The 26,708-nt window shown below is 38.9% G+C and overlaps 1 protein-coding gene and 1 long non-coding RNA gene across 4 annotated transcripts in view; one reads left to right on the forward strand and one right to left on the reverse strand.

Annotated features, from left to right (window-relative positions):
• tspan4a (tetraspanin 4a) overlaps positions 1 to 26,708 on the forward strand; it is an 84,513-nt gene that overhangs the window by 57,059 nt on the left and 746 nt on the right. For both annotated transcript variants that reach the window (XM_088371815.1, XM_088371814.1), the window contains 4 exons: positions 4,575 to 4,649; positions 17,740 to 17,841; positions 19,303 to 19,434; positions 24,772 to 24,855. In XM_088371815.1, coding sequence (XP_088227941.1) covers positions 4,575 to 4,649; positions 17,740 to 17,841; positions 19,303 to 19,434; positions 24,772 to 24,855 — 393 coding nt within the window. The remainder of the gene's footprint in view (positions 1 to 4,574; positions 4,650 to 17,739; positions 17,842 to 19,302; positions 19,435 to 24,771; positions 24,856 to 26,708) is intronic.
• Positions 12,788 to 16,666, reverse strand: LOC148400369 (uncharacterized). Of its 2 annotated transcripts, XR_015857694.1 has the most exons (4): positions 16,589 to 16,666; positions 16,349 to 16,505; positions 15,021 to 15,322; positions 12,788 to 13,989 (listed from the first exon to the last, which is right to left on the reverse strand). It is a non-coding gene; the product is annotated as an uncharacterized LOC148400369 (long non-coding RNA). The 2 variants fall into 2 exon arrangements; XR_015857693.1 differs by lacking the exon at positions 12,788 to 13,989 and having other exon boundaries at positions 14,169 to 15,322.

The raw sequence follows: 26,708 nt of genomic DNA on the forward strand, positions 1-26,708 counted from the left end.
ATGCCCAGCAAATAAATTCACTTTGAGTTGAAATAACATTGTTAATATCACAGCTCGAGTTGCTTTGAGGCACCGATTTGCGAACTTTGACCTACAACAACAAAACAGCTCTAAGATAATGCATCTTTTAATGAAATCCCATATTTTTCACTCCATAAGGCACTTAGGTTTAAAAAGCGCAGACTCAATTGCAGGTTCTATTTTGTATTTAATCCACACATAGGGCGCATCACATTATAGGGCACATGCATGCCGTGACTTACGGTAAACAAAAAAACGTCACGGGAGCAAAACAGTGAGTTCAGTTGAGCTTTATTCTACTGTTTAACCATGTACTCACATTATTGTTAATTGATATTCATACTCAAATCCGTCCAAGTCCTCATCTTCTGTATCCAAATTAAACAGTTGGGCAAGTTCGCCATTAAGCATGCCACGTTCCCTCTCATCATCGTCTCGTCGTTGTCACGTTGCTCTTCTGCAATGATCCTTCATTCATTGCAAACATAGAAACAATGCTCTCAAACACCAAGATTCCACTGTATTGTATTTCTTTGAGACTTCACGATCGTTGTAAACTGCAGTAGGCAGTACCTCAATTGGGTTTATATGCGTTTTCTTGTAGCCAATTTCAGGAATGTCAAACAACTAAAAGCCCATTTGAGTTTCATATATAATAGAGCACACAGTTCAAGGTTGAGCTCAAAGTGATGTGGTGTGAAAACAAGGCTTTTTTCTTTTCTTTTTGGGCCACAGTTTCTACTTTGACAACACTGAGCGTTAAAAGGAGTCCATTGCATTTTCTTTTATAATTCAAAACACTTTGCAAACAATAACATTAATAACATATCTGTGCCATCATCAAACTAGCCCATGAATTAATAAATCTGAGCATTTCACCACATTATTTTAGGGGTGGATCAGTCTCATGCATTGTGCCAGCCTACATCCCACCTTAATATTGTTGGGCCAATTATGAGCCCGGCTTCCGTTGGATTGATAATTGAATGGATTTAATAATTTTTGGCTATTTCCTCTTGTGTTCATGGTTCAGCGGGATGCCTGCTTCTGCTTGTCAAAGCAGAGCCCGCAGAGTATTCCATGGATGCGATTGAAGCCGTGTGTATGTGGCACTTGGACAAGCCGCCCCTGCACTGGCAACACTGACAGCATTAACTGATAGTCTGTGCATACATTTCATCAGCAAGGCCCAGAAATACATTTGTCAGTTATTGTAGTGGTGTGGCACATGACATCGTCAAACACACGTGGCACATGACATCGTCAAACACAAATATATAATGACTTTAATTTCTCAGTCGGTAACACTGTTAGTTAATGCTAATCTGTGCCATCAGTGCAGCTCTTCCGGCTTTGGCATGGTTTTACATAATGATTCACTTGGTCAGCCAAGATAATAAATCATTGTCACAAAAACTTGTTTTGGCATTGGTTATTATATTAATTAGGGTGGAACTGAAGACTGGCTTACTCACATTTCCAAAATGGGCAAGATAACAGAAGAGTTTATTTGGTCGTTTGATTTCATACTTACTCTGTGTGCAAGCATGCCAGAGAAACAACTATTTGTGTACAGAATATTAAAAAGTTAAAAAGTACAGCATATTAAAAAGGAAATTTTCCATAATATGCCCGGTTGATGCCACACTGGTGGAACATAAATTTGTCAACATAGACAACAAGGTTAACTCACTAACAAAAGCCATAAGCATTTGGTACAAGATGTTAGATGACTAGGTCGTACCATATTTAATTCTGGGCTGGGGGAAATGCTTTGAAATTGTTGAAAACACAGAAACAGAAAAAGAACTTAGTTTGCAGTCTACACTTTCTGGTCAAATAAATAATGTAGTTTTATCCCACACATTACTAAATCGAAAGTTGCATTTCTTATTGACATTTATTAAGATTTCAAAATGGAAACAATTATTCAATTCCCATGCAGATGACTAAATTAGCAGACTGTTTTTCATTTTATTATACCCTTTCTACGGAGATCCAAAATGGATTTTGGTAATTTTCAGTTAATTTCAGCAATCCAATCCAGTTTGATATGAGTAACCGGCAGTTTACAATACCTTGAGGTACAACCAGTAATTTGATAGCCATCTTGTGATATATACAGCAATAACAGTGGGCTGCTATCAAATCATCCCACTTACTGGGGCAAGGACCCGTGGTCTAAAGATGAGTTACGTTTCTTATAAAGACAGAATTAATGAGTGAAATATTCACAGAAACACAGGGGAGTATGATGTTTGTTTTTCAAAAGGGCAACTAGAGACAGACATGGTAAAATGATTTCTTTTTTTGTGTAATTGTTGCTTTTATCTAAGGCAATCATCAGAAGATACGAGGGTGTAAGCACTCATGTTCAGCGTTCAGACAGAAAAGTCAAACAATAGTTTGTCCTCATGTAATTTAATGTTTTTCAAGCTATTCTGTAGGGATCAATAAAATTTCACTCAAGCAAATATTTTGCAAGATTTCATTTACGCCAGTCTTAACATGCCCACGTCACAGGGGAGCATATTTTCACTTCCAAATAAACACCTGGATATTCAGAAATATTTTTTTTTTTTGCCAACTACATCAATTTAGAAAAATAGTAAATACAGTCTTAGAAAAAACACCTCTTTTATTCATAGGGCCTTACATTGTGCACAATGTGGGCTGCAATCAGTGTGTGGAACAGTCAATTTCTCATCCATCAGTGTTGTTGCCACTGACATCTTTGGCATTTGCACACAGCAACCCCCATTTCCACAAAGCAAGACAATTTTACATTGTACAGTATGGTTTCCATTGTTAGAACATCAATTCTCTGTACTCCACTGTGATTAGCGTTGCCAAAAATGGCCCAGTTGGATCCATTGTAGCGTGTTGAGATTCATCATTTTTGTGTGACAACAATAGACTGGGAGGAACACAATACACATTTGAGACATTTTCCTCATGCAAAGCTTGTCTTCTTCTAATCAGCGGGGAGGTGGGTGGGTGGGGGGTGGGGGGGGCTGACAGAAAGAAGACTCGCTCTACGTTGTCACACAATGATGGTGTACATTGCTAGGTAATCTAACTTCATTTAAACAATGAATGAAGACACAGCACCAGATATAAATGGCATTCTGTGCCTTGAATAAATGGTTGAACTGTTTGCGCTGTTGAAAGTACCTGGAGGAGATTCACATCACATTTAAATGTCAAACTTCATTATCTATCTATCTATCTATCTATCTATCTATCTATCTATCTATCTATCTATCTATCTATCTATCTATCTATCTATCTATCTATCTATCTATCTATCTATCTATCTATCTATCTATCTATCTATCTATCTATCTATCTATCTATCTATCTATCTATCTAGTATCTGTCTATCTATTTGTCCTGTCCGTCCGTGTCTGTCCATCCATCCATCCATCCATCCATCCATCCATCCATCCATCCATCCATCCATCCATCCATCCATCCATCCATCCATCCATCCATCCATCCATCCATCCATCCATCCATCCATCCATCCATCCATCCATCCATCCATCCATCCATCCAACCCCACCCACCCGTCCATCATCTACATCTGTCAGCCCGCCAATATTGAATTTGAACCGCTCCAGCTGTCTCAGGTGCCTTTTCCAAAGTGCCTGTTTCAGCTCCTTCCTCAGATTTCTTAATGCGATTCAGATCATTATCATATAAAAGGCCACTTCAGAGTAGTTTAATGTTTTGCACTTAGTCATTCTGGGGTGTTTGTCGCTGTGTGTTTTGGGTCATTATCCTGTCGAAGAACCAATGATCCTTGGCTGAGACCAAGCTTTTCGACAGTGGACAGCAGGTTTTGCTTCGGAATGCCTCCGTAGTCTTGAGATTTAAGTGTTTTGCACATTTTAAGCCCCCAAAGCTTTTGGAACAAATTGGAACATTTTTTTTATATTATGATAAAACATTATCCATAAACTTATCTGTCTCCCGGCAGTAGACTTAAATAAATAAAGCACTCTGCTCCTACAGATGCCTCATGAGCGAGAGCAACCCATCCTTCACATCTATAATCTGGTAATCACATCTTTCTGTGACCGTCTAGAACTTTTTATCGTTTTGGAAATGTTGAACCCCTCCCGGCGTTGCTCAGAAGCAGATCTTGAGTAAGTGGTTGATGGATGAGCTCAGAAATGTTTCAAGAAGTCACATGCGCCCACAGGAAGAAGATGTATCACCCATTAAGCAACTCATCTTCACTGTAATATGAATTAACGCTGCAGGCGGGGACCGGTGTCGAATCAGGAGAATAGTAAAACGTTTGAATTCCCACGCTGGAATATTTGTTTATTCTTCAGTCGCTCATACTTTGATAACTACTTGACACTATTTATCCTTCTTTATCCTTCTCTTTTTTTTCTTTTGTGGTTCAAGACTCCATCCTGCTGCTGCTTTTCTTCCTCATAAATGTAAACTTTGTTCGCTCGTCAAACAGATGCCTGCAATCCCTACTGTTGATGCTTTCCCTTCCATTGTAACGTGACACACTTTTTTTTGTGTGCCCCCAGTTTTTCATCCTTCTTCTGGTCATCTTCTTCCTGGAGATCCTGTCCATCATGCTCTTCTTCATCTACCAAGACAAGGTAATCTTGTTTCCTTTGAATTTTCTTTGCCCCAAAGTAGCGGGAAGAAATATTTCTTTTCAGAACTGCATATTAGCCTTGATAAAAGTGCATTTACAGGCAATTTGTTCACAACTAAATACGTCATTTTTATCTATTTGAATCTTATTATTTTTCAAAGCATCAGCCTTTAAGTTTTATGACTATATTTCGTTAATGAAGGAATTGTTAATGTCAAATGTGTGGCAAATATCCAATGTGCAATCTTGACTGATGTGCAGGGAAGTGACAAAGACACAGCTCATTATTTACATAACATCACATACTAAACATGATAACAACACAGCTTTCGTGTTTTACGGCACGTCTATCAATTAACATAGCTGAATAATTTCAGTGTGCAATAAATGTTGATTTATCTTGGATAGTTTAACTGTGACCAACTTGAAATATAAATATAAATATGAGCATCACTACTGCTTGAGTGAACGTGATTAGATTAACTACTCATGAGTTGAAGTGTAATTTATAATTGATACACTGGAGGCTGAAATGTGCTACTGTTGCAGAACTTCTGCGAGACCAAAATCTTTTCAGGCCGCATTGCTTCTGTCACACCTGACAATGAATGTGTCATCTGTTCAGTCTATCACGCAGAGTCTTGGCAATCCAATTGACTGTGTGAGATTACTGGGTGCTGGGGGGATGCCAATGCACGTAATATGTCTGGGTTGATGGATCCTAGTCACTTCTGTCACTGGTGAATCATGCCTCGAAGTTCAATGCCAAAGCATAATTATGTGATATTGTGAGGCTGAATTGATTGAACCCCATTCAGAGGGCACATCAAATCACAAGCACCACAATCTTGATAAATGTGACGCTGACTATGAGAAATAATAAAATTAACTTGGTATCTTGAATCCCAGATAACACACAAAGCAGCAGTTATCATATCCGCTTCTTTTCAGTATTTAGCTATAAAGTACAATATGAGTTGTGTGTGTGAGCACTGATAAGTTTCCTTTCTTGGTAGACTAATTGGTCTTAGACCTCCAGTGACTAATTTTATTCTGTCAGATATTACAATGAAATATTTAAGCAGCAGTGCATGTATAGTGTGACTCAGAAAAAACGGGAAATTTTGTCCAATATCCTTTAAAAACAAGACAACAATCATCTGTGTAAAGTAGCATATTATTTGGAGAATTGTTTCAGAAAAGTCTGAAAGTCATTAAAACTCTTCTGGTGTTCACCCGAAAGCACCAGTAGTTACACTGGATATGGAATAGCAGTTGTCCTCCAGAGGCAAGTAATGACCACAACTTTTGAATTATGGGGGCTGTTCATAAATCACGAGCAATTCTAAACCACCGGTGTTGCATTATTTATGTGTTGAGGCAAAACATGTTGTCTCCAAAGACAGCAGCCAAGGCCATGCCTGTGTGAGATGCCTTAATGTAGTATTTAGGTAAATAACAATGCACTGTTGTACTTTGATCATCTACCACCATAGACTCTAGTTCACTATAAGGTCGGTCCTGGCATCTCTGGCTCAAAAGGTCAATATGTTGTTTTCTTCTTGCATTGGTGACTCCCAAATAAGTTGTCGTGAATTGGCAAGTGTATTCCTCGAATTCTAGAATTTCGTTGTTTACAGTTCATTGTACTTATAACAATGACATTATATGCATTGTTTTTATTGATGTCATTAGAGTGTTGACTTAGTGAATCTGTCCCAAATCTACTTTTGCTAAACATCTGTCTTAAGAAAACATTTAAAAATGTTCAAAGCAGCATCAAGTTTCTTGAGCATACTTTATTGAATTGATTTAAACCAGCACTGTCTATTTTCTCTTATCATACCCACACAAGGCCGCCCCCTGACAAAATTGCGGTGCTAATGAAATTGTATTTGGAAGACATACTAATTCAGGTCAATTTTGATTCTTTAGGTCACGAGACCATTTGATTTTACTCAATATCCATTTAGTAAGCATGGCAAGGTTAGGTATTTACAAATAGTCTAAATTCACTGCTATTTGTGTAGTTTTACTTCTTTCTTAATGGATATTGAGTAAACTCTAATGGGCGTGTGACCTAAAGAATCAAAATTGACTTGAATTTGTATGTCAAAGTAAAAATACACAAATAGCAGTGAATTTAGACTATTTTTAAATACCTAACCTTGCCATGTAAACATCTAGCATGTTATATATACAGCAATAAAAAAGTTTTTGTTTAGTTTTTACAATTTGCATTATGTGTAGATGAAGTACAAAATAAAATAAAAAAACATGACAGCTAAGTATTTAAAAATTAAGTGCATGTAAATGTAATATTTCTTTCCTTTCAGTGATACAATAATTGATAATTATGTACCTCTGAAAGTGCAACCGTCACATGCAAGAGGCACTGACTTGAACAATTCTGTGTACAGCTTCAGGATGGCGATTGTGGTTTGAGTGTCTGTGCCATCTTATTAGCCACTGGGTTACTATGACACTGTACAGTCCAAGGTCCTTTCATACGAATACGGCCAAAGACTTCGTTATCCACTGTGTGTGTGTACAGAGCTTGGCGGCAATTTGCAGCGACATTTATGGGAAATCCAACCCCCCCCCCTCCACTGGCTGAGGGTGAATAAATTCAGAGGATTTACTCAATTGACAATGCGCTGATGAATCGATATATTTACCCACCGTTACTGTATATTATTCCGTTGCGGAAAAACAACTCAACGACTCCCAAGGATAATACAGCTACCACCACACTACCAATGTTTTTGCTGATATGCAGAAATGTGTACCATAATTACATTCTTTTTGGAATAGATATTCAAGAGTCATTGCCAAAAATGTCATTAATCTGATATTTTTCCAAGCATACACATTACCTCATGCATAACAATATGTCTTTTTGTTATATAAGCTAGATTTGATGATGTTAGCTCCTGATCTTCACAGCTCTGATCCTAAGGTATTCCCTGCTCCAGTAACTCCTGACAAGCAGCGCAGCCATTGTAATGCATTTAAAACCATGTGCTCAACCTTACAGATGTCATGACCTAAAAAAAGAAGTCTTGCAGTAGAGTCCATTCAAAGAATTGGTGATGGTGATTTTTACGCCTGCTTTGGGTCTAATGAAAGGCACCATGACACAGCTGGAAGCCACATCAAATGGCTGCTAGATCTTCCTCACAACTATTTGTTTCATTTCGCTGGCTCCTGGCAAGTCTTGTAAGGTCAACGCTAGAAGCTGTGAGACTCAGTTCTGTCAAAGCAAACAGAAGAGGGCTGACTCAGTGGTTCACTATTGAAAATTGATGGACGTGTTTTATTCCAATCGGTAGTTTTACTAGCCTTTGAATTTACTCTGCATGTTTTCACCACCGCCGACTGCAAGAGTTCATCAACAACCTGCCTCTTTAAGTAACTGACAAATCCATTAACTGGATCTCTTGTGTTAATATTGATGTCAAATTGACAAAATTGATATAATCAACATGATGGAAAATAGAGTCTTACCACAAGAGTTCAATGATGTACACTTTATGCCAATTGTATTGTAAAAGTGAGGCAATTTTCTCTTTTTTTTTCTTGTTCACTAAAAATAATTAGGTTTGTCATACAGTATAACGATAATTATGTTGTATCGCAAGTCATTATTTCCTTTTAAAAAAGAGCATTCAAGCAACATTTTTTCCCTCAGGAGATTGTGGGTGAAACTTGCAGGCGTCTAATGGCTAAACAAATAAATATGAAGAATGAGGAGCTTGGTTCCATTTTTTTATGTGAACTATGAACTGAAGTTAATTTAAAAAATTCTGAACTGAAACTTGTTCATGTAGAAAAATTAACTCTCCCAACACTGTGAGACAGGAGATAAACCTTTCTGATTTTATTTACAGATTTTTACATGTAGTACATTAAATACCCAATTTTGAAGACAGCAGTTTTAGTAAAGAAACCATGCTTTTTAGCTAAGCATATATGATGACAGATTTCTTGAAGTTCAAGGTCACCTGAATAATAATAATTATTGATCTTTTTGGTACTTCCGTGTATACTTAGTTCACGACCTTATCAATGTTGTAAAATGTAATGTAATCAAAAAGCCAATCATTCCTCCAATGATCCTTATTGGTTATTCTATCCTAGCTGGCACAGGGTGAAGGGTCAGCAGCTAAATGCCAGGGTAACACAGACACGGGCAACAAATCACACGCTATTTAGAGTCTCCAATTAACCTTAACTCGATGCTGTTGGTCTGTTGGAGGAAACTGTCACCCGCAGAGAAGCCTCACAAGCTCAGTGCAAAAAATAGCACCAAAACAACACAAGCCCATCCACTACTGAAAAACGGTTTCCACAAATACAACTAAACATTTTGCTAACATCATTCTTGATGAGTAATGCATTTTTATTGCTGGCAGTGTTAAATATTGTAATGATGGTCATTTCACATTTGAGGTAATTCACTCATAAAAATGCCTGCAGGGATTGTAAATGTTCCTAACAAAGTACAATGACTGAAGATGGATACCGAATGAAAGCGCTGACGGCGAACAGATCAATACAAGATCACAATTATGACATGTTCCTGCGTCAGAGAAGTTACCCCGAGGTCCTCTCTCAGATCATTATATAACAATATTGATGCAGTTAAAGGCAGTTAGAGTACAGTAATGATGTAAAACTAAAGCTATATGGAAACAAACAATATTTCCACAAATTTTCTCTCAGAATGCCAGTAAGATATGGGAGAAGGCAAGTCTGAGAAATCAATATTAAAGGGTCTCTGTTGTGCTGCTGCTGCTGGCGCAGTTCGTGTCCTCACCTCCACATGACATTAGCCATGAGGTCAGTGCTGCATGAGCTGTTTCCTCTACCAGGATGTGTCATAGTGAGGCTGTAGGGTTTGATTTGCTGTCTTTGCGCTTTGGGACAAGTCAAGGTGAGGTCATGTTCCAGTAAAACACAAGCGGTCAGGAGTTATACCCGTTTAGGTTACTATGAATTAAATCTTTGTTTCTTGGGCTCCTTTTTGTACATATTCATATTAATTGAATGAATAAGGCCACTCAGTCCAGCTGAGAAAAAAGAAAAGTTTTGAAATGTGTGTCATTGTGTGTATCTCTTAAGCTCTTATTGCACTGAGCGGAAAAAGCGAATGTTCAGTTTTTTTCAGAGTACGCACAAGGTCACGAATTTCAAAATGTTTCAAATTTTGTTATCACAAGACAAAAATTGCGGATGTTAAAACGGCTGTTACAAAGCGCTTTACAGAACATAAGACAAAATGACAATACAACAAAACACATCATATAAAATATTGGCAATAATACAAACATAATTATTTCTACATACGCCTTGTTGTTTGATAATTCTATAGACAGTACTAATGATGATGATTACAAGATACACATGAATTTCAAAAGCGCTGTAGGTACAGATGTGTCATGGTCCAAACACTCACTGTCGCCAATACACTAATGTACATACCAGTCTTGACTGTAAATGGAAAATCTCTACAAATACCTTTTAAGAGCAGCAACCATTCTGTAAGTGATGTCACAATTACGTGGTATGAAGCCATGTTAAACATGTAGGATAGTTTGGTGAAGAGAGTGAAAGCGACACATTTATTAGTGGACTGTGTGGCCATACTAGGCGCTACATATCTGTAAAGCTTCAAACAGCCCACCCGTGAGACTAGCTAGGTTCCATTTCAAGTGTGATAGCTCCCTCTTTCCACATCATTACTGTTGCAGCAACAGACGTCCGACCACTGGGGCTTGTAAAGATATCACGTGGCTGCAACTGTCTGAGTATTTTCCAGCTTGAGTAATTTTAATTCCTCATAGAATGCAAAATGAAATTAGACAAGCAGCACTGGCTATTCACATCAGTAAAGTCTAAACATATTAAGGAAATATTCATACGGGAGACAAATTGAGATCATTTGGCAACAAGATATTCATTTGTGGAGACGTGGATAAATGTGACAAGTGAGCAGTGACAGTTTGACACTTACGCATAACAATGTCGGAAACAGACTGTCAGTAGCAATTTAAATTGAAGGCAAAAATGGATACAGGAAAAGTCCAGCTTAATTAATATTGCATGTTTTAACAATTTTTAAGGTCTAAGTCCAAAATGACACCTTTTTGTAGTTGCTTGAGGCTGTCCTTGTTTACAAACAGGCCCTTTTGTTTCTGATTTTGATACATGAAAATGGAACGGATCTCATCATCCTCCAAATGCTTCACAATATTTTTGGACCAATCTGCCATTAGATGTTGAAATGAGTATAATAATTACATGACACAAGGTGGATTGAGTGGTGCGCGAAGAGGAATGGCTTTTAATGCACTTAACTTGATATTCAGTCACTCAATTGGCTCTTCTTTTCCAAACTTCTTCTGAGATGAATTTGATTAAAAGAAAAATCTGGAATGTCAAGTCGGTTGTGCTTCTGACTTGAAAATATTCCGTCTGCTTAAGGACATCAGAAAGAGCTCAATTGGTTGTTCAGAGATTAGTGCGTTCCTTTACAAGCACCTTCAGGGGAACTGTGTGGGGAACGTGATAAAAAAACAGATTGGGGTAAACTGGCAAAGATGCTGATTTTTTTTCTCTCTCGCTCTCTGTTCCTGATGCATGAATTTAATTAAGCAGTTGTGGGGTGAAAGGCATGTACTTGAAATCCGACATATGTTTCGAGGCAAAGGATGAAATACTATTTCCGACCTCGTGCTGTCAAATGTTAGCCCCGGGTGAACATCTGCGATATTACAAGATCCTTCAAGGATTGTCTGGGCTGCTGCGACAATAACAGCAGGGGGACTCATCTCGACTTTGACTTTGCGCGTTTTACTTCATTTCTCCTTCTGTGGCTTAGACCGTATGCAGCATTTTATGAAATCTTTACATTTGATATATTTGCTGGCCAGTTTAAAGGCTTGATTCTCTGCAGCCTATTTGGACATGCGGAATAACGCCGTACAAATTAATAGGCAACGTCCTTCAATGCACAGTCTGGTGATGACGTGGTGTCATTTCCGGCGCAACAAGGCCGCATCGCTGGTGTCCAAATTCTCGCAGCCTACGACAACCAGCTATTGAATCTGGTCTCGTTTCTATGGAGACCCGCAGTGGGTTAAGGCTATGAAAATGTGACCTTCGAAGACTTTATTTTGCCTCTCTCTTCTACATTTTCCTACCCTCTTCTCGACGCTTAATACGTGGAGCCACCCAAAGACCTGATTGGTCAACCAATGACACTTTTTTTTGTAAGGAACTTCAAAGTAAATGCTCCACCGGAAACACTGAGCAAGAGCTTTTTCATCTTCGTTTCCGACAGCTTTGGCAAGTGAACGTCTCAAGCATTATTAAATGCCCTGCTGTAGTAAAGAGTGGAGCAATGTGGGCGTCACAAAAGTCTGCTACAAAGCCCCCATCACAAATATCTTTTCTAACAATGGAGAGAACAATTGAGAGAATCAAAAATACTTAAGTGGTACCCATGCAACAAATCTGAACAAATATACATTTCTAAGGTACTGCTAAGATAATGGCATGGTTTTTTTTAAATATCGATACACTAACCAGAAACCTAATTTATATGTGTAACTATTGGTCAATCCACAAATTCCAAAGCACACAAAACCTTGTACCGTATTGGCCCGAATATAAGACGACCCTGATTATAAGACGACCGCCTCTTTTTCATGACTCAAGTTTGAAAAAAGACTTTTTGAACACCAAATTTAATTTCTATACATGTATAAATTATTACATCTGAAACAAATGCGGTATTTGAGTGCTTTATTTCTTCAGCTCGATGTTTGACCCCTACTGACAGTTTTGTTTACAAATTCTGAGTTCCTAAATAAATATTTTAAAAAGTAGTAATCACAAACAAGCTTGTTGCCATGGAAATGAAGGCCAGTTTCAAGCCTGCATTCGTGTGTCACGTGACGTGCCGTCACGTCCGGAAATGACGTCTGTAGACAGAGCTTGGTTCGAACCGCCGACCCTCCGGTTGTAATATTTTACTTTTATTTTTTGCTGTATGATAACTTTGGCCTCCACGTTACCTCATAAAGCATTGGACTGTTTCGTGATTTTCTTCATCAAAAATAGGATTTTCCCCCCCATAGTGTATGTCAACTGTGACCTGCTTTATAATGTGGAACAACCTCATTTGATTTTGTTTAATTAGGCAAAGATGGAAAACTATCAAAGCTATTTGACAGAATAATGACGTTCAAGCAATTTGATTCTACTCTTTCACTTCCCTCATCTTCCTTCTTTAATTGTCTTCTCTCATGGTCAGCAAGTATCAACCATGACTTGATTGGAAACAGAGAATGGAAATGTGCAGGTATTGTAATTCATTCGGCCCCTCTAATGAATGAAATGAGTTGCTTAAAGAGGAATGCAGTCGACTGTATGCATGTTCTTGCGATGCCGCGGGACTGAGTTAGAAGTCAAACTTTTGATTTTGGACTCTGGTCATTATCTGAGGAGCTCTGCAAACTTCAAATCCTGCTTTAAAAAGGTTTGTACTTGAATTTAGTGATGCTGTGGAAGTTCACAAGTATTGACTGATCTGTCCTGAGGCAGGAAAAGACTATATGCGGATTGTCTACTGGAGAGTGTTCCCCCTGCTTGAAATGTACATCAACACTTTAAAGCCCACATCCCAAGCCAGGGGGAAAAAGTGCAGTGCAGTCAAATGAAATGCCCTTGAAAAGTTCGACTCTGACTGCAAATGGGCTTGTAGTCAAGGGAAGTTAATCCGGGTTGTGGTTCCCTTGGGGCGATAATGTAATTAAAGTATTCACAGGATCCAGGTCCTAGCAGTAAGGATGGACACCCAGCATGTGAGAAAACCAGACAAGTCTGCAACTCCAGACGTAAACAGAGCACCACACGTAATCACAGAGTGATTTACTTTGCTTCCAACGAGCAGTATTATTTATTAATAACTTCCAAATATCAAGTTAGCAATTCAGGGCATGAATCAGACATGTTTGTTTGATCCTGTTGCGAAAAGGGACTATTGTTTTTTGTTTTTTTTATCGCAGTCTGGCATATTGTAGCTAAGTAATGTGTAAATGATCACTCGTTTCGGTGCTTCCTCGCGTATGCCTTTATCTGCCACTCTACTGTCTGCGTGCTACATCTATGGCAGGTGATGGATCTTTGGTCTTTTCAGAGAGCTTATAAATTGAGGCCTTTTTCATGTCATTATGTACGCTCTTTTAATGTGTGGGAGTAGATTCTTTTTACCTTGCTTGTCTTGCTGCTGTATTGGCACTGCATTCAAGTTGCGACATTGGCCGGGAATTCAACTGAAAACAAATGCATTGCTGTGATGAAACTGCAACTTTGTTGTTTTACTTCTATATCCATCATTTTTACATTTTAGTTTTAAAATACAACGATGAAAGATTTGTGACCATCTATTCCCAAGTTGGTAAAAGTGTCACCTTTATGGATTTGAATTTTGCTTTACTTTTGTTAATTTGTATTCTATTATGCAGTTTTGTTCAGAGAAAATGTCATTTGAAAACATTAGAATGGCTGTAATTTGTAATTCCACAACATTTGTTCGTATGTACTTCTCCATTTCAAACATTCAAACTCTATTTTAAACATTAAAATGGCTGGAATTTGTCATTCCACAACATTCGTTCGTATGTATTTCTTTATTTCATCGTTCTAACCTCTCTATTGCTTTCTTAAAAGTCACATCTTTGTGTCTGTCCTCGCACTGCCACATACATCTCATCTTACATCTCTGCTTGTAGTCTTAGCATGTGAATAATTGATGCACTATCTTGGACTCGTCTGGTGCAGTTAAAAGGCGAGTGAAGTCCCGAGGACGTCAATACAAAGCTAAAAGTAAAACTGTGGCTGTTGCTTGCCTGGCTGACTTTCACAGTAGTCATGCTTTACTAATGACCCACTTTAGAAGCATCTTTTTTTTTTTTTGTCATTTGCACAACTTCAGGCTTTTGCAGTCTATTCGAATCTCATATAAACAGCTGCTCGGGCTAGATTCTTGCATCAAGACAGAGATAGCTCACATGCAGCCTGCCACATGCTGCTGTTGTGATGTCAAGAAGCAGTATTTTACTGGGCTCCATTTAGAAACCAGAACAACTTGCTCCTTAAGGTGGCAAGAAATTAGATTCTACGTCATCCTTTCATTCAGAATTCTCTTTCAACTCCATCTTTCCGTGCCTTTGAGCCAAATGATATTTTATTAATGTTTTGCACAATAGCTAATTTTATGCATTTTTAATAAAATCCCGCGTGTTGCGTTGCTTGCACGGTCACTCCCATTCAGTGATTGAAAACCTAATAGTTTTGTACTTACTTAATTTGGGTTACCACCGGATTGCATTTGAATAATTGTCATCCATGACAGGAAATCAGTTGTGTCATTCAGCATGGGGTGGGGGGGGGGGTGATGGGGGCTGCACCTGCAGCAACTTATGAATGTCTTCAGGCCTTATTGACTAGCCTGACGAAATACTTGAAAATCCATCCTCTCTTTCTGAAGTTATTCCGCCAGGTGAGAAGGATTTTTTTTTAAAAAAAGAAGAATGACCCAGATACGTGTGTCGGTGGGTGGATGTCAGAATTACATTCATCACGTCGGCTTGTATTGATTCACATCTGTTTGATATGAAGACAGGAAAACACAAACAGCAGAATGTAAGACACATTAGTAATGCTATATGTTTGTAGCAAATGCATTTGAAAATGTGAGATTGTAAAGGAGAAGTCTGATAAGTTGTGAAGAAGTCATTGCACTTGGTAGTTGACACATTGTACTCCCTCTGCTGTTTCCATTAAGATTTATACGAGTTTGTTCCATGAGAATGGAATAGAAGCTTGTGCAAATAATCATTAACTATAAATGAGCAGAAACCTTTGCTGTATTTCCTTGCAATAATTAAAAATGACAAATTTTCATATTTAGATTTTACTTTTAATGTTAACATGCTCTCCAAGTACCTCCAAAAACATACACCTTGAACATTGTCTGAATTGCTGAATTGGGTATGAATGTGAATCGTTTGTGGATTTGTGCCCTGTGATTGGCTGAAGACTAAAACACCACTCGCCTAAAGTGAGCTGGGATAGGCGCCCCCTCACCAGTGAGTGACACGTAAAAGGATTAGTGCACTATGGATGGATAACATTTTATCTAAGTAATGTGGCCATAGATTTAGCAAATAAATGTATTTTTGTGATGAAGTATAGTGTGTTTCAAGGCCGATTGGCAAACATGTCCAATGTTTGGAAGCAGGCCTACATATAATAGTTGGATGGGGTACTGTTCTTTCTTGTCAAAAACAAGTTGTACTGCTTTTCTTCCAGAAAGCACAGTTAGCGCAAGAAGTTTTTGTTTTGTTTTATACACGAGTTCCAAAGCAACTGAGGTCAAAATCTTTTTTTTTTTTTCATTTTTGTTCGCCAACACCTGCAAAACTTTCTTTGCAAGATTTTTTGTGAGATGGACAGTGGACAACACCGTGCAAATGTGGTTTTATAACTGGAATGTCAGCAAGATGAGACATCTCTACAGTTACAAGTCTGCTTCTTACCAAAGTCTGGTTGTTTTTTCCTAACCTAAGTCAACATGTGATGAAATGCAAATACATCTTCTTTTAGTGCAGAAAATGTATTCCACCTTACCTTGGCAAAACTTTGAATGATGAAATTTTTTCTAATTTGATGATCGTGAGGACAATATGAAAGCCTCGGTTGCCCTTCACCTCTCCAGGGCGTGACTTAATGCCTCTGAGAGTGTCATGGATCGGAATGGAGCAGGGTGACCAAATGTAGCTTGGACCTGAGGGAAAAGGTAGTTGGACGGAAGGATGAGGGGAACAAGACAAACAGAACCGGTAAACTAACATAACTTAACGGACCGACCGAAAGACTGTCCAACAGGGATGGCAAACAGAAAACGACCAAGGCAAAAACAGAATTACAGGAACGACGAGAGACAAGAAATAATCTGACAAGGTTGTGACACCGACAGGACTTAAATACGCGACAGGTAACGAGAGGCAGATGAGAATGATCACACTGATCATGGGCACACAGGAGGGGAGGGGCGAGCACACAGACACAAGGACAGAAACTATGACAATATGGACACGATCGGGGACGATTCGTGACAGAGATTTTCAGATCAATATGCTCGACTGCTTTTCCCACCAACCACATTCAAATCCAAAACGGAGGAAATATGGTTAAAAATATTTTTTTCCCAGTGTAGCTTCTTGTAGAAACTAAGCAGCACCACCCACATGCATTTATTATTTTTTTTGTCGATTCTCATGTCCCCTGTGCAGCTTTTATTAATAGTGATTCACCTCACCTCCCCACCATGAACAAGTCACATCGCCATGAAAATCAGTGGCCTTGGGCTCAGCTGGTTACTGTGGTAACAAGGACATTCACCTGGCAAACTTTTCCTCGGGGTCAAAACTGTCAGATATTTAATATTCATTCATTGTCATACGCTATTGTCGAAGGTCAGTTTCAAAACAAACGTTACATCCCCAAAACCAGATGACTTGTTTTTAATGCATGAGGCAACTTCACAAAAAAATAACATTTTAATTGCACTAACTTATCAACACATGTAGAATGTAAGACTGGATTTAAAAAAAAAAACTGTTGAATTCAATATGTTGTTTGAAATTGATTTTAAAATGAATGATTTAAAAACTCCCAATAGAATATGGTTGAAGCACATTTTAATTGTATTTTTTTACATCAAGTGATCTCCTGTAATGCGTGAGGCAGCTTTTTGCTTTGTTTTCTTTTTTTCTTTAAATGAAACACAAAATCTACCAATTATGAAGTAACTTAACTACTTTACTTCCAACCATCCGAGGCAGCCTTGAATGATGATAATTATAATGTATTATTTTATATGAGCACGTATCTGTAAATGTTCTTGTTAAAGTTGCCTTGCCTGTTCCATGATTGCAGGTAATTGAATGTCATTTGCCATTGAAATGTTAGTCAAGTAACTGCCGAATGTTGATTTTCCCTTTTTTTTTTTTTTTCAGATTGACCACTATGCACAGCGGGATTTGAAGAAGGGCCTCCAGCTTTTTGGCACGGAGGGCAACGTGGGTCTGACCAACGCCTGGATGATAGTTCAAACTGATGTAAGACACAATGACCAGTCGTGGGCTCCTACAGAAATAGATTCATAAAGCTAATAGGGTCTTCAACTGTCTTGCTTTTGCACAGTCACTTGGAGGTCTCAGACTGCAATCATTTTTGTAGTTAACAGAATGTTTCGCTTTGCGGCCCCAGTCATAACCCCCCCCCCCCCCAAAAAGAAAAACATCAGCTGAGAAAAACAGCTAAAATTTCTCTGCCACATTCCCAACTTTAAAAGGCTGTAGTGAAAAAAGCTGACAGATAAATGGATCATCCTCTCTGAGAGGTAATCTTTGTTCTCAGCTTTCACTTTGATGTGCTTTACCCGAATATTTGTTTTAAAATTTAAAGGGAAAAGGAAGCAATTTGTGATTTTGAATAATGTGGTGAGGTGGGGGAGGATGCGTGGAGCAGATAGCGCGGATGGAAAATGCCTTCAGAAGACATCAAATGACATATCAGTGACTTGCGGGCTCTTTGGGTATATTTTCACATACACCATCGAGCGTTGCGGTGAGCAGTTTTGTTCCATTAGTACATAATGACAGGCCAGGCCTGCGTATATGGCTCCGCTAAGCGACATAGCATTTGTGTGTTTGCGCATGATCAAAGGCATTCATGCTGACAAGAGTAAATAAAATATGCAATATTGTCTGTCAGCCTTTGTGGGTGTTAATGTGCTGTTTTAGCTGCATGCAGGATGATGATGGCATAGGACAAGTCTGTCTTAACAGGAGCAGTTTGACATTATGCATGTTCAGACAAGAATACACTGCCGTGCCATACGTGTGCAGTATGTTTGTGTATCTGTGTGAGTAAAGAAGCTCCATAAACACTGAGTCTAGCTGAGTTAATGCCCATTAAAAAAAAAAAAACATTTCATGTTTAGCTACAGCTCTCTTCACCAAGACTCCTCCATACATGCTGAGTCATTGAATAGATTAGAAGGAAGATGTCCCCGGAGCAGAGCCCGTTCTGAATAGTATTAACTCAACGAATAGCATCTCTATACACAAGAGGAGGAACAATACAATGTGGAAAGGCGTCCAAAGAGGTGCCTAAATTAATCGAATAATCGACAGTTAATTACAACTATTAGATTATCGAATAATTGTATAGAGCCATTTTTTTTTATCCCAAATTGTCTAAATCCAGAGACACAATTATTCTTTAGTTGGATAACAATCGACAGATACCGTAACACAGAGCGCTTATCTTGTTTCCATGAAATGGACCGATTTGCAAATGTGAAACCTTGTCAAAACATGGAGCAGCACAAAAGGAGAAGATAAAGAGGTGATGAATTAAGGGGGTTAGGAAATGATCGTTGAAGCAAATGAGATGCGCACTAAAGAAAAGTGATTCTATTGAACTGTGGGTTGGCAAATTTATAGATCCAATTCATGGCAAGTAAATTAAATTTGCTCTCACTGTGAGAATGATAAATACTCTTTTGTCTGCAGTTCCGCTGCTGTGGAGTGACCAACCACACGGACTGGTTTGAAGTCTACAATGCTTCTCGTGTGCCAGACTCCTGCTGCCTGGAGTACAGTGACAACTGCGGCCTGGACAACCCGGGAACTTGGTGGACAGCGGTAAGCACTGGCACGACGATCCATCTGTTGTTGTTCTTCTCAGTCTTTTAATCCCAGCTTTGATCCCCAAACAATTAAAAAGCCTCTGCCCTCATCATTAATCGTGGCAGAAACCTCATCTAAGATGCAGAGAGGCAGCTCATTCCTTGCTCATTTAAGTCAGCCATGGAAAAGCGATTTGTTTTACGAAGTTTCCCGATATTTGAAGTGGGTCCAAGTAGGGAAGGCCACATGCATTTTGAGGCTGGAAAAAAAATAACTGATTTTATTTGTGAAAAATGGACCATCATGGCTGGATTTTCCTTTTATGTCTTAAGTAAATATTCTTTTAGTTCATCATTTTAATGTACAGCAAAGTTTATACAAGCCTTGTTATCCAAAATGTTGGGAAAGAAAGTAACTACACTCATGTTGTCCCAACTGGTCAACCGTGTATACTATTATTATTATTAGCACTAAAGTACAAAATCCAAGGTTGTCAAATCAATGGCAGAGGTATTCTCCTGATACAAGCCCATCCTGATAAGATGATTTGATTCATAGCTGCTTTCTATAAAATTCTTTGCTTAGAAGCCAATTATTCTATATACGCATTGCTTGGATTATTTTTTTTTTTTTTTCCCCCAATTTGATCTAGCTGTGTTTTGTTGTCGTAAACATGCTGCAAAAGCATTTTTGGGCAAAATCATGAATATCATGAATGAAAATGAATTGATTCTCTCCCTTTTTTTGTGATCGTGACTTGAAATTATGATAAAGCTGCATAGTGAGGTAGTCAAAAAAAATGTACTTGACCCTTTGCCAGGCTTGTTAATGATTAAACACCACAACCATACCTTGTAATATAATTACTATCTACCGTCTACGTTGCGCGATACAGCAAGTTTGCACCCGAAGTAATTAATGCTGCAGAAAGATACGTAAGAACATCAAATATTCATTCAAAACAAACGCCACATCCCAGTGACCCGTTCTTAACCTCTGCAAACTCTTCTGCACCACATTTGTAAAATGGCCCGGCTGCAATAACATTAGCGCCATTCTTTCAGTCATGAACTGAGCGGGAAAGCCAGTGATCAAAGATGGACAAAGAAAATATCTCAATATGTCCTCTTCCTTCCCAAGATGTTAAATTTCTCCATCAGACCACCACCAGTTGGAATATCGTTTTTCTCCAAGCTGAGTGATTTCCATAAACAATAGTCTATTCTTTTAAAATCCCATTCGGCCTTGTCTTCATTACCTTCAACAACTAAATAGACACTGCACTGTCAAAAGGTTCCATCATTTTCACTATGTTAAGTGGATTGACTAAATATTTTTATTGGTACTGCCATTAGGCTAAGATGCTAAAAATGTGCGTAAACAAGCAAGTGGAGGCTCTGAGTTCACATCATTATACTAATGAATGTAACAATCAAACTAGTGAATGAACTAATGGAAAACTGTGATAAAAATGTCCTCCAAAAAAACTCTCAAGCACTCAAACCCACACAATCCCAGTGTGACAAACACGTATTTGCACAATTCAATCTACTATTGCTGAAAATGTGAAGCATCAATAATTCAAACAATACATAAGGCCAAGTCACTCTTCATCTGCTTTGGGTTCAAAAGTTCCCCAAAAATTTGACTGGGATTATTTTATGATTGTGACACAAGGTCGGAGGTTAGAATTAGAATGCACAACAATCATGGCTACTTCGGGTTTTAGAAAGAAAGGGAATAAAGATGTTTAAAGAAATGCTAAACAACACAAAAATAGAGAGAATATAGTGGTGACCATTTGTATATGTTCCTGCTGGAACACATTTTCCGCTTCTCCTCTCAGCTTGCTCCATTAGGTTCGTCACAGCATGTTATCCTTTTCCATCTAAGTTGATCTTCTGTATCCTCCTCTCTAACATCCACTGCCCTCGTGCCCTCCCTACATCTACCAAACGTCTCTTAGGGCTTTCATCAGCTGTCGCGGCAGGCAGCTCCATCCCCAAAATCTTTCCACCAAATCATCCAAGTCTGCCATCTCTCATGACTTTTTGCTGCCCCTCCATTGAGCTCAGATTTATTCCTATCCAACCTGCTCATTCCTACAGAGAACCTCAACATTTCCTCCAACTCTGCTTTCTGTTGTCTCTCCAGTGCCATTGTTTCTGATGTGTACATCATGGCTGGTCTTATAAACCTCCCTTTTCATCCTCGCAGACTCTTATCACACAACACTAGTGACACTTTCCTCCAGCCTGCTTTGATCTCTTTTTTTTAATTTCCTTTACGACACTCATTGCTCTTGACTGTTGACCTCAAGTACTTAAAATCCTCCACCCTCGCTATCGCTTCTCTGTGTAGCCTCACTCTTCCTCCTCTGCCTCTCATTCCCACACATATATTCTATCTTCTAATAATCTTCATTCTTTTCATTTACGGTGCATACCTCTACCTTTCTAAATATTCTTCCACTTTGCTTTCAATTCAGATTACAATGTCACCTGTAAACATCATAGTCCACAGAGATTCCAGTCTAACCTCATCTGTCAGCCGAGCCATCACTAATACAAAGAGGAAAGGGCTGACAACTGATCTTGATGCAGTCACACCTCTACCCTGAACTCTTGTCACATTTACAGCACACCTCACCACTGTTCTGCTACTGCATTATTCTCTGCGACGTCTTCATGTTGTACCACAGTTCCTCTCCGAGTGCCCACATCATAGGTTTTCTCGAGAGCCACGAAGAAACAATGCAGCTCCTGACCGACTCTGTACTTCTCCATGAACACCCTCAAAGCATATAATGCATCAGTGATTCTCATCCGAAGCATGAAACCATACTTGCACAAATAAACACTTCTGTCCTGGTTGTAGCTTCCACTACACTTTCTGATTTCTCTATAGGTCTACACTGTACTAGTTCTATATGGGCACCGGCACACTTTTCTTCCATTTCTTTGTGCCATTTTCTCACCTATTAGAATCGGTCAAAACCCCTGCATGCATCTCTCCATGATGCCTCAATACATCCACAGCTATGTCATCAGCACCAACTGCCTTTCCATTTTTCATCCTCTTTAGTGCTTTTCTAACACTCCCTTTAGAAATCAATGCTACTTCCTGGTTCACTGCAATTGCCTGCCTTGCTTCCCATTTTCCTCATTCATCAAATCCTCCAAGTATTTTTTCCATCTATCTATACCGGCACCAATCAACACATATCCATCTTTATCCTTAAACATCCGGCTTGCCGCATACCGTTCCCCATCTCGATCTTTTTCAGCAACACTAGTGACGATAAGCAGCTGAGAAAATGGTTGGATGGATGGTCAACCTAAATACATCTTTTTCTCCATTGTCAGACCTGGCGTACATATGCGTCTTGTTTGGCCTTTGCCATCTCTCCCTTGGCCTTACGTCACCTCTCCTCATTCCCTTCGTATCTTTGTTAATTCTTCACACTTTTGTGCGTCGTATAATTTGAATGGAAGAAACTGTTACATACCTTGAACTCGCATATCAGTTCTGACTTTCCTAACATTTTTAGATGGACCACTGGGGTCCAACAGAAATCTGTTTGATGAATAACAGTGATGCAGGCTCACTGCATTACTTTCCATTTTGATTCAGCTGAGAATCACTTTACCATGTGCTGAGAAAAATATATACCTACCTTTGGTTCCCTGGTGTTTCGGGCAACTGCAAAATAAATTTGGTTCATGCGCCTCTGACTCAGCCAATTGATTATTTAGATTATATAAATAACAGTCACCAAATTGTGTCTGTAGCAATAAATTATTGACTGAGAACATTGCCCCTGTATGGTAGCAGCACTTTCAGCCATTCTTCACTATGTCTCAAGATATTTTTTTCACTGATCAGAAGCTGACACAACTCAATGTCTGAAAGACTAAGTTCCCTGGGGCTAACATTTGCCACCCAACCCTTCTTGCAAACCTTTCCCCCATCATTTGTAATTCAGCCTTTACCTTCTTCCTTGACATCTCGCCTCCTTTTTGTCACACCCTTCCATTTTTCACCCAAGAGGGCACTGCCCCAGTCCTCCTTATTGATATAACTATTCCTCTTCGTCAGGGACACTCGGAGTTTTAAAAAAAATGATTTTCAAGTGTAATTGAAAAAAAAAATACATCTGAGACAGGCAGTATAAAAAGAAAGTTCATGTAAGGTATGCTGTTTTAAGATGGTGGTTCCTAACATTGTTGAAGGTACTGAACAGGAATACTCTCTCATCAGGACAGGTTAAATTAAGATAAATTTGTAGAGCGCTGTAAGAAGGTGCATTTTTAGAGAAGGAAAGAAGGCAAATTGTTGGCTGTATAATTGCCCTAAACATCCAGAGATACTTGTAATATTCTTCAGTGGCCAAGTCTGTGGCCTACTATATATGTAGTTTGCTTTTCACTTACTAATGACTAAAACAAACATGAAGAACAAGCAACGAGTAAAGGTCTGGCAAAGCATCTGCAGGGAGGAAAATCACATTTTAGTCAGGTACACGAACCTACTTGAAGTGTACAGACAGAATAATAAGACAGACTAAAGCAGGGGTGTCAAACTCATTTTTGCCGCGGGCCGCATCGTAGTCATAGTTTCCTTCGGAGGGCCATTACGACTGTCAACCTAAAAAACTGTATGAACTCATCTGTCTCATATTATATACTACACAACAAACTAGTTTTGAAGTCAGAGACTCGTAAGAATTGTTCAAATTTTTAAAAAGATGAATGGTAATAAAAACTGCAAGAAAGATCTCCATTTTTTAAAAGTCAAGACAATTTGCAATTTTAGTATTGACAGTCGATACACAATGTAATTACACTGCGGGACTAAAGCGTCTATATGGCTGACCCGCGAGTAAAAATGACAACAAAATGTTGCACCCATGACTATTCTCTGGGAATACTTTGTGCAATATTTGCGAGTCTCGGTGCGAGTATATGTCCACTCATCTCGAAGAATTTTTATGATGTCAGAGATTGCTGGTGTTGGACCTGAGAGATGGTCTGCCTCAAAATCTCCTTTTGAGTTGATCCCAAATGTGCTTGCACAGCCAACCTTTGCAACTTTGCACTTTATGAACCCTGCTTTTTGCACTAGGGGACGGTTATGCGGGAACATAAAGTACCCTGCACCAAAATGCTGCCATTGAGCTACTGAAAATTGTCTTGGTGAAATTAAGCATTAAGATTGACAGGTATATGCACACTGAAATCATGAAATGACTGATGTCCTAAGACTGCCGTTCGCCTGTTTAACGCATCTCCTCTTTAACGCATCTCCTGTGTGTGTGTCTGTGTGTGCGTGTGTGTGCGTGCGTGTCAACAGCCGTGTTACGAGCGGGTGAAGGACTGGCTTAATGAGAATCTGGTGGCCCTTTGGATCTTTGCTCTATGCACGGCACTTACTCAGGTAATTAGAGAGACTTCCATGATTTGTGAGTCACTTTTTGATATTTCCACTTGCATACAGGCACTCTGACTTCTGGTTAGGTAAACCTAACATTTCCAGTGTCCTTTGAATTAAGTGCTGCCGCAGGATTTCTCGGGACAGCAAAAGTATGTTCGCACTGAGGACGCACTGGGGGGGGGGGTTGACATTCCATAAAACGCTTTTATCTCCTTCGCGGCCGATTGCTACGTGACATGCCTGCATAACAGATAAAGTGAAATACTCCATTCTTGAAGGCATCAGTCACGTGGGTCTTCTGCAGCTGCAGGCTCATTTGTAGTCAGCCATTAGACTCTCAGCGGTGCTTTGAATCTTCTAATACAGCAAATGAACCAGAAAGTAGATGTAATCAACTTAACAGTGTTTGAGCGTGTGTGTAATTATGGCTCATGCAAAGTGATGCATTACCTTTTTTTCCCCCCCAGAGTAACTATTTGGGAAGTACGCAAAGTTGGCCGCTGCTCAATGAGCTTAAACGTAAATACAAATCTCCCTAATGATCCTCTTGAAGTGCAAAATATGTGCAGAAAAGCACTTTTTATTAAGTATTACATTAATGATGACTAAAGTGAATAAATATCTGTATTTTTTGATAAATCTCTGTGTAATGTAATGCTAAGTCAGCTCTACTGCAAGAGGTTTTATTTTTTTTTTCCAACAGTCGCCTTCGACTGCAAGAACAATGATTGTATTGGGCAACTCATTATTTGGTCTTCAAAGTAATTCAAAGTACAATCGAAATGAAATTTAGAAAATATATGTCAGAGAGGATATTTCTGTCATCCTTCGAACTATTATCTCATCCATTTATTGTTTTATTATGTCATGACAACATCAACGTTAGTGCCTACCTTTGCATAATAATGTATATTTCACATCAATAACAATGGTACCTTGGCTTTTACGAGTCTCCCTCTAATGAGATTTTTTTTTAATACAAGCCATTGCTAAGATGCATTTGACGACTCTACGTGGTTCACATAAATTGTCAGTAAGGGTCAAGGAATCAATATGTGCCCTGCAATTAACCAGTCCAATTTGCCCAGCCTCTTGCCCAAAGAGATCTGCAATAGGCTTTGACTCAACGGAATACAGAAAATGAATGTTAGTTTTACGGATGATGGGTGGATACAAATACTACTACCACTACTACAACTAATAATAATAAGAAGAAGAATAAACTAGAATAGAAACCAGAAGGAAAGGGTGAGCACTTCTCACTTAATGGTGGTCTTGAAAGCATAACACTGACCTAAGCAGTGGGAGAATGTCATCCAGTGTCTTGCTCAAGAACACTTTGCCATGTGAACAGAGAGCGGGAGACTAAATTGCCGAAGCTGCAGTTTAACCGACAACCTGCTATACCTCCAAGTCATAAATCATCTGAAAGGTCATGTATTACGACACGCTTGTGTTCCCTTTACTTCCCCTGGTGTTAAATGATTGTGATGAACTTGTGTACCTTGGGGTCTATTTCATGATGTCACTCTCTTTTATGTGTAAACCATATTAATAAAACCACTGGTGCTTAACATGAGCTCACGTAAACTTCAATTTTTATGTCAAGAATGACGTACATCACATAATTCTAACGCACTTTTCTGTTCCTGGGAGCGTCAAACATGACTCACTGCTCACGACCAGATCCACAAATGTTGTCTTTGCAAAGATAACAAAACTTATTGCACATTTGACATTAACCTCTTATTACAGTTGCAGCTTATTGAAATGTAGAACTGCACTACAATGTTCAGAAAGCCGTTTGTCACCAAAGTATTGGGAACACCTGCCAATATAAAACAATGCAGCTCTGC

This window comes from Syngnathus floridae, chromosome 3 (assembly GCF_059516105.1).
Source record: "Syngnathus floridae isolate MCC-2025c chromosome 3, RoL_Sflo_1.0, whole genome shotgun sequence".
Lineage (NCBI taxonomy): Eukaryota > Metazoa > Chordata > Actinopteri > Syngnathiformes > Syngnathidae > Syngnathus > Syngnathus floridae.